Here is a 14,183-nt window from a genome sequence, read left to right as displayed (position 1 = left end):
CCCTTGGCTCGCCACTGTCCTCTCCCTTGGCTCGCCACTGTCCTCTCCCTTGGCTCGCCACTGTCCTCTCCCTTGGCTCGCCACTGTCCTCTCCCTTGGCTCGCCACTGTCCTCTCCCTTGGCTCGCCACTGTCCTCTCCCTTGGCTCGCCACTGTCCTCTCCCTTGGCTCGCCACTGTCCTCTCCCTTGGCTCGCCACTGTCCTCTCCCTTGGCTCGCCACTGTCCTCTCCCTTGGCTCGCCACTGTCCTCTCCCTTGGCTCGCCACTGTCCTCTCCCTTGGCTCGCCACTGTCCTCTCCCTTGGCTCGCCACTGTCCTCTCCCTTGGCTCGCCACTGTCCTCTCCCTTGGCTCGCCACTGTCCTCTCCCTTGGCTCGCCACTGTCCTCTCCCTTGGCTCGCCACTGTCCTCTCCCTTGGCTCGCCACTGTCCTCTCCCTTGGCTCGCCACTGTCCTCTCCCTTGGCTCGCCACTGTCCTCTCCCTTGGCTCGCCACTGTCCTCTCCCTTGGCTCGCCACTGTCCTCTCCCTTGGCTCGCCACTGTCCTCTCCCTTGGCTCGCCACTGTCCTCTCCCTTGGCTCGCCACTGTCCTCTCCCTTGGCTCGCCACTGTCCTCTCCCTTGGCTCGCCACTGTCCTCTCCCTTGGCTCGCCACTGTCCTCTCCCTTGGCTCGCCACTGTCCTCTCCCTTGGCTCGCCACTGTCCTCTCCCTTGGCTCGCCACTGTCCTCTCCCTTGGCTCGCCACTGTCCTCTCCCTTGGCTCGCCACTGTCCTCTCCCTTGGCTCGCCACTGTCCTCTCCCTTGGCTCGCCACTGTCCTCTCCCTTGGCTCGCCACTGTCCTCTCCCTTGGCTCGCCACTGTCCTCTCCCTTGGCACGCCACTGTCCTCTCCCTTGGCACGCCACTGTCCTCTCCCTTGGCACGCCACTGTCCTCTCCCTTGGCACGCCACTGTCCTCTCCCTTGGCACGCCACTGTCACCCAATGATGGAGGTAGGTTTATATAATGTGTGATAGGGAATGGGATTGTATTGCGGTTCAAATGCCGACAGCGGCTGGCTGAAGGGAGGAAATCCCGGCAGCGGAGATAAGTACAGCTAACCCTCCCCTCTCCCCCCACCCTAACCCTCTTATAGGGGTACCTAACCCAAACCTCTTCCCTCTAGTGCTTAACCCTAACCCTCCCCCCCGTTAGTGCCTAAACCTAACCCCTTCCCCGCGGCTAAGAGGACGGGCGCCCGTACTTACCTCTTTCGGGCCTGCGTCATTCTGCATTCCGCGATTGGGATTATGACAGGCGACGGTATCTTGATGTCTGTCATAAATCCCTAGTCGGCCCAAACCACCTCATTACTGTGTACACAATATGCTGTAGTGTTCTGTGTACAGGACCTATTATGTGTGTTATTTGTGTCACTTGTTTCTGGGTTTAAGCTACTGCACAAAGGTTAGCGTGGCAATATGGCGCCATGCTCCATGGGTCTATTGCCAACAGGAATGTGACCTAAGAGGCACAGTGACTTACTAGTAGTAGTGTCCTGTACCAGGTAATGGTGTGTAGTGTGCGTGACCTAAGAGGCTCAGTGACTTACTAGTTGTAATGTCCTGTACCAGGTAATGGTGTGTAGTGTGCGTGACCTAAGAGGCTCAGTGACTTACTAGTAGTAGTGTCCTGTACCAGGTAATGGTGTGTAGTGTGCGTGACCTAAGAGGCTCAGTGACTTACTAGTAGTAGTGTCCTGTACCAGGTAATGGTGTGTAGTGTGCGTGACCTAAGAGGCTCAGTGACTTACTAGTAGTAGTGTCCTGTACCAGGTAATGGTGTGTAGTGTGCGTGACCTAAGAGGCTCAGTGACTTACTAGTTGTAATGTCCTGTACCAGGTAATGGTGTGTAGTGTGCGTGACCTAAGAGGCTCAGTGACTTACTAGTAGTAGTGTCCTGTACCAGGTAATGGTGTGTAGTGTGCGTGACCTAAGAGGCTCAGTGACTTACTAGTAGTAGTGTCCTGTACCAGGTAATGGTGTGTAGTGTGCGTGACCTAAGAGGCTCAGTGACTTACTAGTAGTAGTGTCCTGTACCAGGTAATGGTGTGTAGTGTGCGTGACCTAAGAGGCTCAGTGACTTACTAGTAGTAGTGTCCTGTACCAGGTAATGGTATGTAGTGTGCGTGACCTAAGAGGCTCAGTGACTTACTAGTAGTAGTGTCCTGTACCAGGTAATGGTGTGTAGTGTGTGTGACCTAAGAGGCTCAGTGACTTACTAGTAGTAGTGTCCTGTACCAGGTAATGGTGTGTAGTGTGTGTGACCTAAGAGGCTCAGTGACTTACTAGTAGTAGTGTCCTGTACCAGGTAATGGTATGTAGTGTGTGTGACCTAAGAGGCTCAGTGACTTACTAGTTGTAGTGTCCTGTACCAGGTAATGGTATGTAGTGTGTGTGACCTAAGAGGCTCAGTGACTTACTAGTAGTAGTGTCCTGTACCAGGTAATGGTGTGTAGTGTGTGTGACCTAAGAGGCTCAGTGACTTACTAGTAGTAGTGTCCTGTACCAGGTAATGGTATGTAGTGTGTGTGACCTAAGAGGCTCAGTGACTTACTAGTAGTAGTGTCCTGTACCAGGTAATGGTATGTAGTGTGTGTGACCTTTATTACACCATTACTGCTTCTAATACGTCTTATTCCTAGCTAATAAATGCAATGTTATATCTAGCGGACGCTGCTCCTCGCTGTATACCCGTGCGCTCTGCCTGTACCCGCTTTACAGCTTCATCTCATTATTTTATTTCTCTGTATTTTAGAAGATCGTAAACAAGGTCTTCACAGTATGAACATGATGGAAGCTGCGACGTCCGAGCCGACCCTGGACCTAGACAACCTGAAGTTATTGGAGGTAAAGAACGTCCTCCGTGATATGTGCTCCCGGCTGTCTGTCTGTCAGACATAGTCCCTTCCTGCGTGTTATGTGCTCCCGGCTGTCTGTCTGTCAGACATAGTCCCTTCCTGTGTGTTATGTGCTCCCGGCTGTCTGTCTGTCAGACATAGCCCCTTCCTGTGTGTTATGTGCTCCCGGCTGTCTGTCTGTCAGACATAGCCCCTTCCTGTGTGTTATGTGCTCCCGGCTGGCTGTCTGTCAGACATAGTCCCTTCCTGTGTGTTATGTGCTCCCGGCTGGCTGTCTGTCAGACATAGTCCCTTCCTGCGTGTTATGTGCTCCCGGCTGTCTGTCTGTCAGACATAGTCCCTTCCTGTGTGTTATGTGCTCCCGGCTGTCTGTCTGTCAGACATAGCCCCTTCCTGTGTGTTATGTGCTCCCGGCTGTCTGTCTGTCAGACATAGCCCCTTCCTGTGTGTTATGTGCTCCCGGCTGTCTGTCTGTCTGTCAGACATAGCCCCTTCCTGTGTGTTATGTGCTCCCGGCTGGCTGTCTGTCAGACATAGTCCCTTCCTGTGTGTTATGTGCTCCCGGCTGGCTGTCTGTCAGACATAGTCCCTTCCTGCGTGTTATGTGCTCCCGGCTGTCTGTCTGCCAGACATAGCCCCCTTCCTGCATGTTATGTGCTCCCGGCTGTCTGTCTGTCAGACATAGCCCCTTCCTGTGTGTTATGTGCTCCCGGCTGGCTGTCTGTCAGACATAGCCCCTTCCTGTGTGTTATGTGCTCCCGGCTGGCTGTCAGACATAGCCCCTTCCTGTGTGTTATGTGCTCCCGGCTGTCTGTCAGACATAGCCCCTTCCTGTGTGTTATGTGCTCCCGGCTGTCTGTCTGTCAGACATAGCCCCTTCCTGCGTGTTATGTGCTCCCGGCTGGCTGTCTGTCAGACATAGTCCCTTCCTGCGTGTTATGTGCTCCCGGCTGTCTGTCTGTCAGACATAGCCCCTTCCTGTGTGTTATGTGCTCCCGGCTGTCTGTCAGACATAGCCCCTTCCTGCGTGTTATGTGCTCCCGGCTGGCTGTCCTGCGTGTTATGTGCTCCCGGCTGGCTGTCTGTCAGACATAGCCCCTTCCTGTGTGTTATGTGCTCCCGGCTGTCTGTCTGTCAGACATAGCCCCTTCCTGTGTGTTATGTGCTCCCGGCTGGCTGTCTGTCAGACATAGTCCCTTCCTGCGTGTTATGTGCTCCCGGCTGTCTGTCTGTCAGACATAGCCCCTTCCTGTGTGTTATGTGCTCCCGGCTGTCTGTCAGACATAGCCCCTTCCTGTGTGTTATGTGCTCCCGGCTGTCTGTCTGTCAGACATAGTCCCTTCCTGTGTGTTATGTGCTCCCGGCTGTCTGTCTGTCAGACATAGCCCCTTCCTGTGTGTTATGTGCTCCCGGCTGTCTGTCTGTCAGAGGAAATCTTACCTAGGTCACTAGTATACAAATCGCCCGTTACATCATGGCAGCGCTGTAGGCATGACTAGGTGGGTCTGGGAAGCTGTGTATAGAACGATGACTTTATCTTCATGTTGGTTTCATGTCTCTCTAGCTCATCGGCCGCGGACGTTACGGCTCGGTGTACAAAGGATCCTTAGACGAGCGTTCTGTGGCAGTGAAAGTTTTTTCTTTCAACAATCGTCAGAATTTCATCAATGAAAGAAGCATTTACCGCACTCCTTTGCTGGAACATGATAATATTGCCCATTTCATTGTGGCCGATGAGAGAGTGACCTCAGATGGGCGTCTGGAATATCTTCTAGTAATGGAATACTACGCAAATGTGAGTCTGGCTGGGATTCCTCACTGCTGTGTGGGAGAGCCTGGGGTCTGCAGCCGTCCGGGTTCTGTGTTCTAGTGCCTGGTGCCTGCAGCCGCCCGAGTTCTGTGTGGGAAAACCTTGGACCTGCAGCCGGCCGAGTTCTGTGGTCTAGTGCCTGCAGCTGGCTGGGTTCTGTGTTCTAGTGCCTGGGTCCTGCAGCCTTCCGGGTTCTGTGTTCTAGTGACTGGGTCCTGCAGCCTTCCGGGTTCTGTGTTCTAGTACCTGGGGCCGGCCGGGTTCTGTGTTCTAGTGACGGGGTGGAGATGGAACAGTATCCTCTTCCATATTGCAAAACACTAACTCACCCACTTTGTTTACCCAGGGAGCAGCCTCTTAGGTATCTCTATGAATAGATGTAGCTCCTACAGTATATGTTTAGCCAAACTCTACCACACAGTCGATACCCAAGTTAATGCAAAGATATCTACCTCACTGTTGGCGTTTATGTCTCTGGTGAATTAATTTGTGGAAATAATTTTAGAGCGATTGAAATTTGCATTTTTACTATTTTGTTTTATTTTGGGAACTATTCTAAAACATTAGCACGAAAACGCTGTAACACAACATAAAATGTAGGAAAATGTATCATTCCGGAGTTCAACTGACAGATGAGATAAATGACGTCTCAGACTTGTGCGATACTGGAATCAGCAGGTGTCCTAGAAATGGGAGCGGACCAGTGATAATCAGGCAGTAGCGTTGGTAGCACGCATGTAACAGTCGGGCGCAGGAACGGGTGCTCAATCCATTTTAAAATGCAAAAATAACACCTTTATTTCCCATAGGGTGACTCATGCAGATATAAAGCTATAGATATTTACATACATGCATGTGTGGGTACAGCATGGTGATGCCTTAGTCATTGTTATCATCGTCTTCACTGCTTTTATTTAAAAAAGAAAAATTCTAATTAATAAGATGTAACCTCACCCTAAATTGTAGCCAGTACTAAATGTCCCACGGCCTGGCAATGTCAACAGGACAAACACCATGGCGTCGCCCTGAAAAAGATGCTGCTAGTATTATACCACTGTGACCGGACGCCTTTCGCCTAGGCCGTCCCTGGTCACGGGTTAGCGCTTTTGGACTCCCACTCACCGTCAGTGACCGCCTGTCACTGACTCCGCCCACTGCGCCGTGGGCGTGTAACGATGCTGCCACCACCAAACTCTACCATCGGCGTTTGGAACCGCTTATTAGGTACACTCAGGCTCCTGCCTCGGAACCTGGAACCACTTCTGCTGCGTATGCGTTTGACTAACTGCAGACACACCTCCTGGTTGGTGTCGGCTGTTCCCACCTGATCCCTCGCAATGGACCAGGTCTGCACGGTAGCTGGCAGAGGGCTTGAACTTGGAGACACGGAGCTCTTACCCAGAACAGCAGGAGAACGGAATAGCGTTTTGCGCAATTCTGTTAGTCGCAAGATTGAGGCAATTGGTAAAGGCAAATGGTGTTTATTGCTCAAAGTCTTAAAAAAGACCCTCCCTTCCGTCTGAAGGGGAATATCAGCATACAGGATGTTACAGCAATTCTTCTCCACACAGGATTCACAAAGATGTACCACATACAGGAATCTTATCAGCAGCTCTTCTCCTCATAGAGGTTACAGGGTTGTACCACACACAGGGCTCACAGTCCCTCTTTTTATGTCATTCTTACACACATCATCACAGGGGGGCAAATCCACCTTGTGGTTTCCAACCAATCAGGCTCTCTCATAGAACATAAATTAACAACATATTACATTTCAAAGGAGTCTCTCAATATCCTCCTTCCTAATCCACCAACACAAACTGATTTATCATACATTATACTGTCTCCTATAATGTTGATATAACATTTCCCAGGAAATAGTAAATTACATTCATCCTGATTCCTTATCAATCACTTTGGCATTTCCAACCTTAACACTATTCAGCGACATCCAAAAGGTTCTTAAAAACAAATTGTCTTTTCAAAGTAAGTTCTGTACATGTAGTGTTTGGCTATATGACACCTTCACACAGAGACCTTCCAGTCACCATATTCATCACACCTCCTGCTAAGGGAATCACAATCAGCATCTAGTATCTGCAGACACAGAGGCTGCTCATGTCTTATACAGGTATATATTCAAGAAGTGCATTTTCTCTACAAAATATACATTTACCATATAGTGCATAGCCTATTAAATATACTCTGCATCATGCACTAATGCATTGCAGCAATACATATATACTTTAATACAGTTTATTATAAACCATGTGCAGTGTGCTTTTACACTGTCCTTTTAAAAATGACGGCACAGCACTGGGGTTAACCCTTTCAGTGCTGTGGCAGCCATTAACCCCGTGTGGCCTGCCTCCGGCCACAACCACCCACAACTTTTTAATTACCTTTGGAAAATTAAATAAAAATTCTATATAACCTGTGGATGGAGCCCCGACCACACGTGGCTAAAATCGCCACCGCGGGACTGAAGGGGATAAACCTCATTGCACGGCACCATCTTTAAAGGGACGATGTAGGCGCAGGACGCCATGTATTGTAGATTTATGGGTGATATTTAATTTTATCATTTAAAGTGCTGTGTGCAGATTTGAAATTGGGGAAGCCTGTCTTATAGAAATGTACAGCCCATGCACTTATAGAAATGTACAGCCCATGCACTTATAGAAATGTACAGCCCATGCACTTATAGAAATGTACAGCCCATGCACTTATAGAAATGTACAGCCCATGCACTTATAGAAATGTACAGCCCATGCACTTATAGAAATGTACAGCCCATGCACTTATAGAAATGTACAGCCCATGCACTTATAGTAATGTACAGGATAGGCACTTATAGTAATGTACAGGATACGCACTTATAGTAATGTACAGGATACGCACTTAGAGAAATGTACAGGATACGCACTTAGAGAAATGTACAGGATACGCACTTATAGTAATGTACAGGATACGCACTTAGAGAAATGTACAGGATACGCACTTAGAGAAATGTACAGGATAGGCACTTAGAGTAATGTACAGGATACGCACTTAGAGTAATGTACAGGATAGGCACTTAGAGTAATGTACAGGATAGGCACTTATAGTAATGTACAGGATAGGCACTTAGAGAAATGTACAGGATAGGCACTTAGAGAAATGTACAGGATAGGCACTTAGAGAAATGTACAGGATAGGCACTTATAGTAATGTACAGGATACGCACTTAGAGTAATGTACAGGATAGGCACTTATAGTAATGTACAGGATAGGCACTTATAGTAATGTACAGGATAGGCACTTAGAGAAATGTACAGGATAGGCACTTAGAGAAATGTACAGGATAGGCACTTATAGTAATGTACAGGATACGCACTTATAGTAATGTACAGGATACGCACTTATAGTAATGTACAGGATACGCACTTAGAGAAATGTACAGGATAGGCACTTATAGTAATGTACAGGATACGCACTTATAGTAATGTACAGGATACGCACTTAGAGAAATGTACAGGATAGGCACTTATAGTAATGTACAGGATAGGCACTTATAGTAATGTACAGGATAGGCACTTATAGTAATGTACAGGATAGGCACTTATAGTAATGTACAGGATAGGCACTTATAGTAATGTACAGGATAGGCACTTATAGTAATGTACAGGATAGGCACTTATAGTAATGTACAGGATAGGCACTTATAGTAATGTACAGGATAGGCACTTATAGTAATGTACAGGATACGCACTTATAGTAATGTACAGGATAGGCACTTATAGTAATGTACAGGATACGCACTTATAGTAATGTACAGGATACGCACTTAGAGAAATGTACAGGATACGCACTTAGAGAAATGTACAGGATACGCACTTATAGTAATGTACAGGATACGCACTTATAGTAATGTACAGGATACGCACTTAGAGATCTGTAATTTGGAGACCTGCTCTGTAGACATCCTCCCCTAGGGATGGATATGGTAATTGCCCTATAGCCTGGCAGTGGAGGGTTGGTGGGGACTGAACAAGTCTTTCCTTTGAAGTGCGGGCTAGGGAGGCTCCGGTGTGTCTCCCTGGGGCTCCCGGTGTGGCTCCCTGGGGCTCCCTGGGGCTCCCGGTGTGGCTCCCTGGGGCTCCCGGTGTGGCTCCCTGGGGCTCCCGGTGTGGCTCCCGGTGTGGCTCCCGGTGTGGCTCCCGGTGTGGCTCCCGGTGTGGCTCCCTGGGGCTCCCGGTGTGGCTCCCTGGGGCTCCCGGTGTGGCTCCCTGGGGCTCCCGGTGTGGCTCCCTGGGGCTCCCGGTGTGGCTCTGGGTACAGTACCCAGCAGGTTTGGGGAAGACAATTTGTGTGTAAGAAGCTCTTATTGGATTGAGCTTCCTAAGAACAGGAGGTTATACAGACAGGGAAAGCCAAACTGGTTCCATGCATTGTTCCTGGTATGTGAGAGAATGATACAATGTATCAGTTCCTGTGTGATGTTATATTACCGTGTGAGAGACAGTCTATGGCTCTATGCTGAGTTTCTGTGTTTTAGGAAAGTGAAATGTGTTTGGGTGGTAACGAGGAAATGTAAGATGTGTTTATTATTTAGGTTTTGTGAGAAGAGGAACCCAGGGCGGACTTACCCCCTGTGGTAATGTATTGGAGTGACATAAAAGGAGGGACTGTGAGCCCTGTGTGTGTATTATACCCCAACCACACGAGAGATGAGAGAGAGAGATGAACCGGTCACCTCCGTTATATTTATACACCTCAGATTCTGTGTGATGTGGAACAGCGACACGAGCGGAACTGCGTAACCTCTGTGAAATCCTGTACCTGTGACATTGCAGCGTGAGCTCTCGTCTCCGTACATGTGTATACATTGCTGTCTGCTACAGATCTTACTACTGGATTGTGGGATTCGGCACCCCAGCTATTATCATATAGTCTGTAATCATCTATAATAATCTACAGGATGCTTTCAACTCATCGGCGTTCATAATGACGGCCAGCGGGGGATGGGCCGCCGGTGATGGGCAGCGGGGGATGGGCCGCCGGTGATGGGCAGCGGGGGACGGGCAGCTGGCGGCGCAGTGCTTTATCCGCATGGTCACACTTATACTGCCAGCACCGTACCAATAGCGTTCTGCCCATGTCTGCATAGAGCCGCCTGCTGCCCATGGCTGTGACTGTCCGTCAGTGTATGTAATATATGTAGCTGCGCCCCGCGTATCTGTAATGCACCATTCTCACACAATATTACACTCAGCGCCACATATTAGCTGTGTAAGAAACGTTACAGGATGACATCAGACACTAAACAGGCGCCTGCAGAACTAATATGGAGGCGCCTGTTTAGTGTCATAGTCACATTGTCTGGTGTTATTGTACATGTACAGCTCTGTAATACATATGATCAGTGTCATATTGTCTGGTGTTATTGTACATGTACAGCTCTGTAATACATATGATCAGTGTCACATTGGTGCTATTGTACATGTACAGCTCTGTAATATATATGATCAGTGTCACATTGGTGCTATTGTACATGTACAGCTCTAATACATATGATCAGTGTCACATTGGTGCTATTGTACATGTACAGCTCTGTAATACATATGATCAGTGTCACATTGTCTGGTGTTATTGTACATGTACAGCTCTGTAATACATATGATCAGTGTCACATTGGTGCTATTGTACATGTACAGCTCTGTAATACATATGATCAGTGTCACATTGTCTGGTGTTATTGTACATGTACAGCTCTGTAATACATATGATCAGTGTAACATTGGTGCTATTGTACATGTACAGCTCTGTAATACATATGATCAGTGTCACATTGGTGCTATTGTACATGTACAGCTCTGTAATACATATGATCAGTGTCACATTGTCTGGTGTTATTGTACATGTACAGCTCTGTAATACATATGATCAGTGTAACATTGGTGCTATTGTACATGTACAGCTCTGTAATACATATGATCAGTGTCACATTGGTGCTATTGTACATGTACAGCTCTGTAATATATATGATCAGTGTCATATTGTCTGGTGTTCTTGTACATGTACAGCTCTGTAATACATATGATCAGTGTCACATTGGTGCTATTGTACATGTACAGCTCTGTAATACCTATGATCAGTGTCACATTGTCTGCTGCTATTGTACATGTACAGCTCTGTAATACATATGATCAGTGTCACATTGGTGCTATTGTACATGTACAGCTCTGTAATACATATGATCAGTGTCACATTGGTGCTATTATACATGTACAGCTCTGTAATACATATGATCAGTGTCACATTCTCTGGTGCTATTGTACATGTACAGCTCTGTAATACATATGATCAGTGTCACATTGTCTGGTGTTATTGTACATGTACAGCTCTGTAATACCTATGATCAGTGTCACATTGGTGCTATTGTACATGTACAGCTCTGTAATACATATGATCAGTGTCACATTGTCTGCTGCTATTGTACATGTACAGCTCTGTAATACATATGATCAGTGTCACATTGGTGTTATTGTACATGTACAGCTCTGTAATACATATGATCAGTGTAACATTGGTGTTATTGTACATGTACAGCTCTGTAATACATATGATCAGTGTCACATTGGTGTTATTGTACATGTACAGCTCTGTAATACATATGATCAGTGTTACATTGTCTGGTGTTATTGTACATGTACAGCTCTGTAATACATATGATCAGTGTTACATTGGTGCTATTGTACATGTACAGCTCTGTAATACATATGATCAGTGTCACATTGGTGCTATTGTACATGTACAGCTCTGTAATATATATGATCAGTGTCATATTGTCTGGTGTTATTGTACATGTACAGCTCTGTAATACATATGATCAGTGTTACATTGTCTGGTGTTATTGTACATGTACAGCTCTGTAATACATATGATCAGTGTCATATTGGTGTTATTGTACATGTACAGCTCTGTAATACATATGATCAGTGTCACATTGTCTGGTGTTATTGTACATGTACAGCTCTGTAATACATATGATCAGTGTCACATTGGTGCTATTGTACATGTACAGCTCTGTAATATATATGATCAGTGTCATATTGTCTGGTGTTATTGTACATGTACAGCTCTGTAATACATATGATCAGTGTCACATTGGTGTTATTGTACATGTACAGCTCTGTAATACATATGATCAGTGTCACATTGTCTGGTGCTATTGTACATGTACAGCTCTGTAATACCTATGATCAGTGTCACATTGGTGTTATTGTACATGTACAGCTCTGTAATACATATGATCAGTGTCATATTGTCTGGTGTTATTGTACATGTACAGCTCTGTAATACATATGATCAGTGTTACATTGTCTGGTGCTATTGTACATGTACAGCTCTGTAATACATATGATCAGTGTTACATTGGTGCTATTGTACATGTACAGCTCTGTAATACATATGATCAGTGTTACATTGTCTGGTGCTATTGTACATATACAGCTCTGTAATACATATGATCAGTGTCACATTGGTGCTATTGTACATGTACAGCTCTGTAATACATATGATCAGTGTCACATTGTCTGGTGTTATTATACATGTACAGCTCTGTAATACATATGATCAGTGTCACATTGTCTGGTGTTATTGTACATGTACAGCTCTGTAATACATATGATCAGTGTCACATTGGTGCTATTGTACATGTACAGCTCTGTAAGACATATGATCAGTGTCACATTGGTGCTATTGTACATGTACAGCTCTGTAATACATATGATCAGTGTCACATTGTCTGGTGTTATTGTACATGTACAGCTCTGTAATACATATGATCAGTGTCACATTGGTGCTATTGTACATGTACAGCTCTGTAATACATATGATCAGTGTCACATTGTCTGGTGTTATTGTACATGTACAGCTCTGTAATACATATGATCAGTGTCACATTGGTGCTATTGTACATGTACAGCTCTGTAATACATATGATCAGTGTTACATTGTCTGGTGTTATTGTACATGTACAGCTCTGTATTACATATGATCAGTGTCACATTGTCTGGTGTTATTATACATGTACAGCTCTGTAATACATATGATCAGTGTTACATTGTCTGGTGTTATTGTACATGTACAGCTCTGTAATACATATGATCAGTGTCACATTGGTGCTATTGTACATGTACAGCTCTGTAATACATATGATCCGTGTAACATTGTCTGGTGTTATTGTACATGTACAGCTCTGTAATACATATGATCAGTGTCACATTGTCTGGTGTTATTGTACATGTACAGCTCTGTAATACATATGATCAGTGTTACATTGTCTGGTGTTATTGTACATGTACAGCTCTGTAATACATATGATCAGTGTCACATTGGTGTTATTGTACATGTACAGCTCTGTAATACATATGATCAGTGTCACATTGGTGTTATTGTACATGTACAGCTCTGTAATACATATGATCAGTGTCACATTGTCTGGTGTTATAGTACATGTACAGCTCTGTAATACATATGATCAGTGTTACATTGTCTGGTGTTATTGTACATGTACAGCTCTGTAATACATATGATCAGTGTTACATTGTCTGGTGTTATTGTACATGTACAGCTCTGTAATACATATGATCAGTGTCACATTGTCTGGTGTTATTGTACATGTACAGCTCTGTAATACATATGATCAGTGTCACATTGGTGTTATTGTACATGTACAGCTCTGTAATACATATGATCAGTGTCACATTGGTGCTATTGTACATGTACAGCTCTGTAATACATATGATCAGTGTCACATTGGTGCTATTGTACATGTACAGCTCTGTAATACATATGATCAGTGTCACATTGTCTGGTGTTATTGTACATGTACAGCTCTGTAATACATATGATCAGTGTTACATTGGTGCTATTGTACATGTACAGCTCTTTAATACATATGATCAGTGTCACATTGGTGCTATTGTACATGTACAGCTCTGTAATACATATGATCAGTGTCACATTGTCTGGTGTTATTGTACATGTACAGCTCTGTAATACATATGATCAGTGTCACATTGTCTGGTGTTATAGTACATGTACAGCTCTGTAATACATATGATCAGTGTCACATTGTCTGGTGCTATTGTACATGTACAGCTCTGTAATACATATGATCAGTGTTACATTGTCTGGTGTTATTGTACATGTACAGCTCTGTAATACATATGATCAGTGTCACATTGTCTGGTGTTATTGTACATGTACAGCTCTGTAATACATATGATCAGTGTTACATTGGTGCTATTGTACATGTACAGCTCTGTAATACATATGATCAGTGTTACATTGTCTGGTGTTATTGTACATGTACAGCTCTGTAATACATATGATCAGTGTCATATTGTCTGGTGTTATTGTACATGTACAGCTCTGTAATACATATGATCAGTGTCACATTGGTGCTATTGTACATGTA

General features: G+C 45.4%; 1 protein-coding gene across 2 annotated transcripts in view; it reads left to right on the top strand.

The window, feature by feature from the left end:
• Window positions 1-14,183, top strand: part of BMPR2 (bone morphogenetic protein receptor type 2) — a 260,939-nt gene that overhangs the window by 160,487 nt on the left and 86,269 nt on the right. For both annotated transcript variants that reach the window (XM_088462089.1, XM_088462088.1), the window contains exons 5-6: window positions 2,805-2,896; window positions 4,472-4,702. In XM_088462089.1, the coding sequence (XP_088318215.1) occupies window positions 2,805-2,896; window positions 4,472-4,702 (323 nt within the window). The remainder of the gene's footprint in view (window positions 1-2,804; window positions 2,897-4,471; window positions 4,703-14,183) is intronic.

This window comes from Taudactylus pleione, unplaced genomic scaffold (assembly GCF_031769625.1).
Source record: "Taudactylus pleione unplaced genomic scaffold, aTauple2 ptg001149l, whole genome shotgun sequence".
NCBI classification, from domain to species: Eukaryota; Metazoa; Chordata; class Amphibia; order Anura; family Myobatrachidae; genus Taudactylus; species Taudactylus pleione.
The sequence above is the reverse complement of the archived record's forward strand: the minus strand, read 5'-3'. Positions and strand labels throughout refer to the sequence as shown.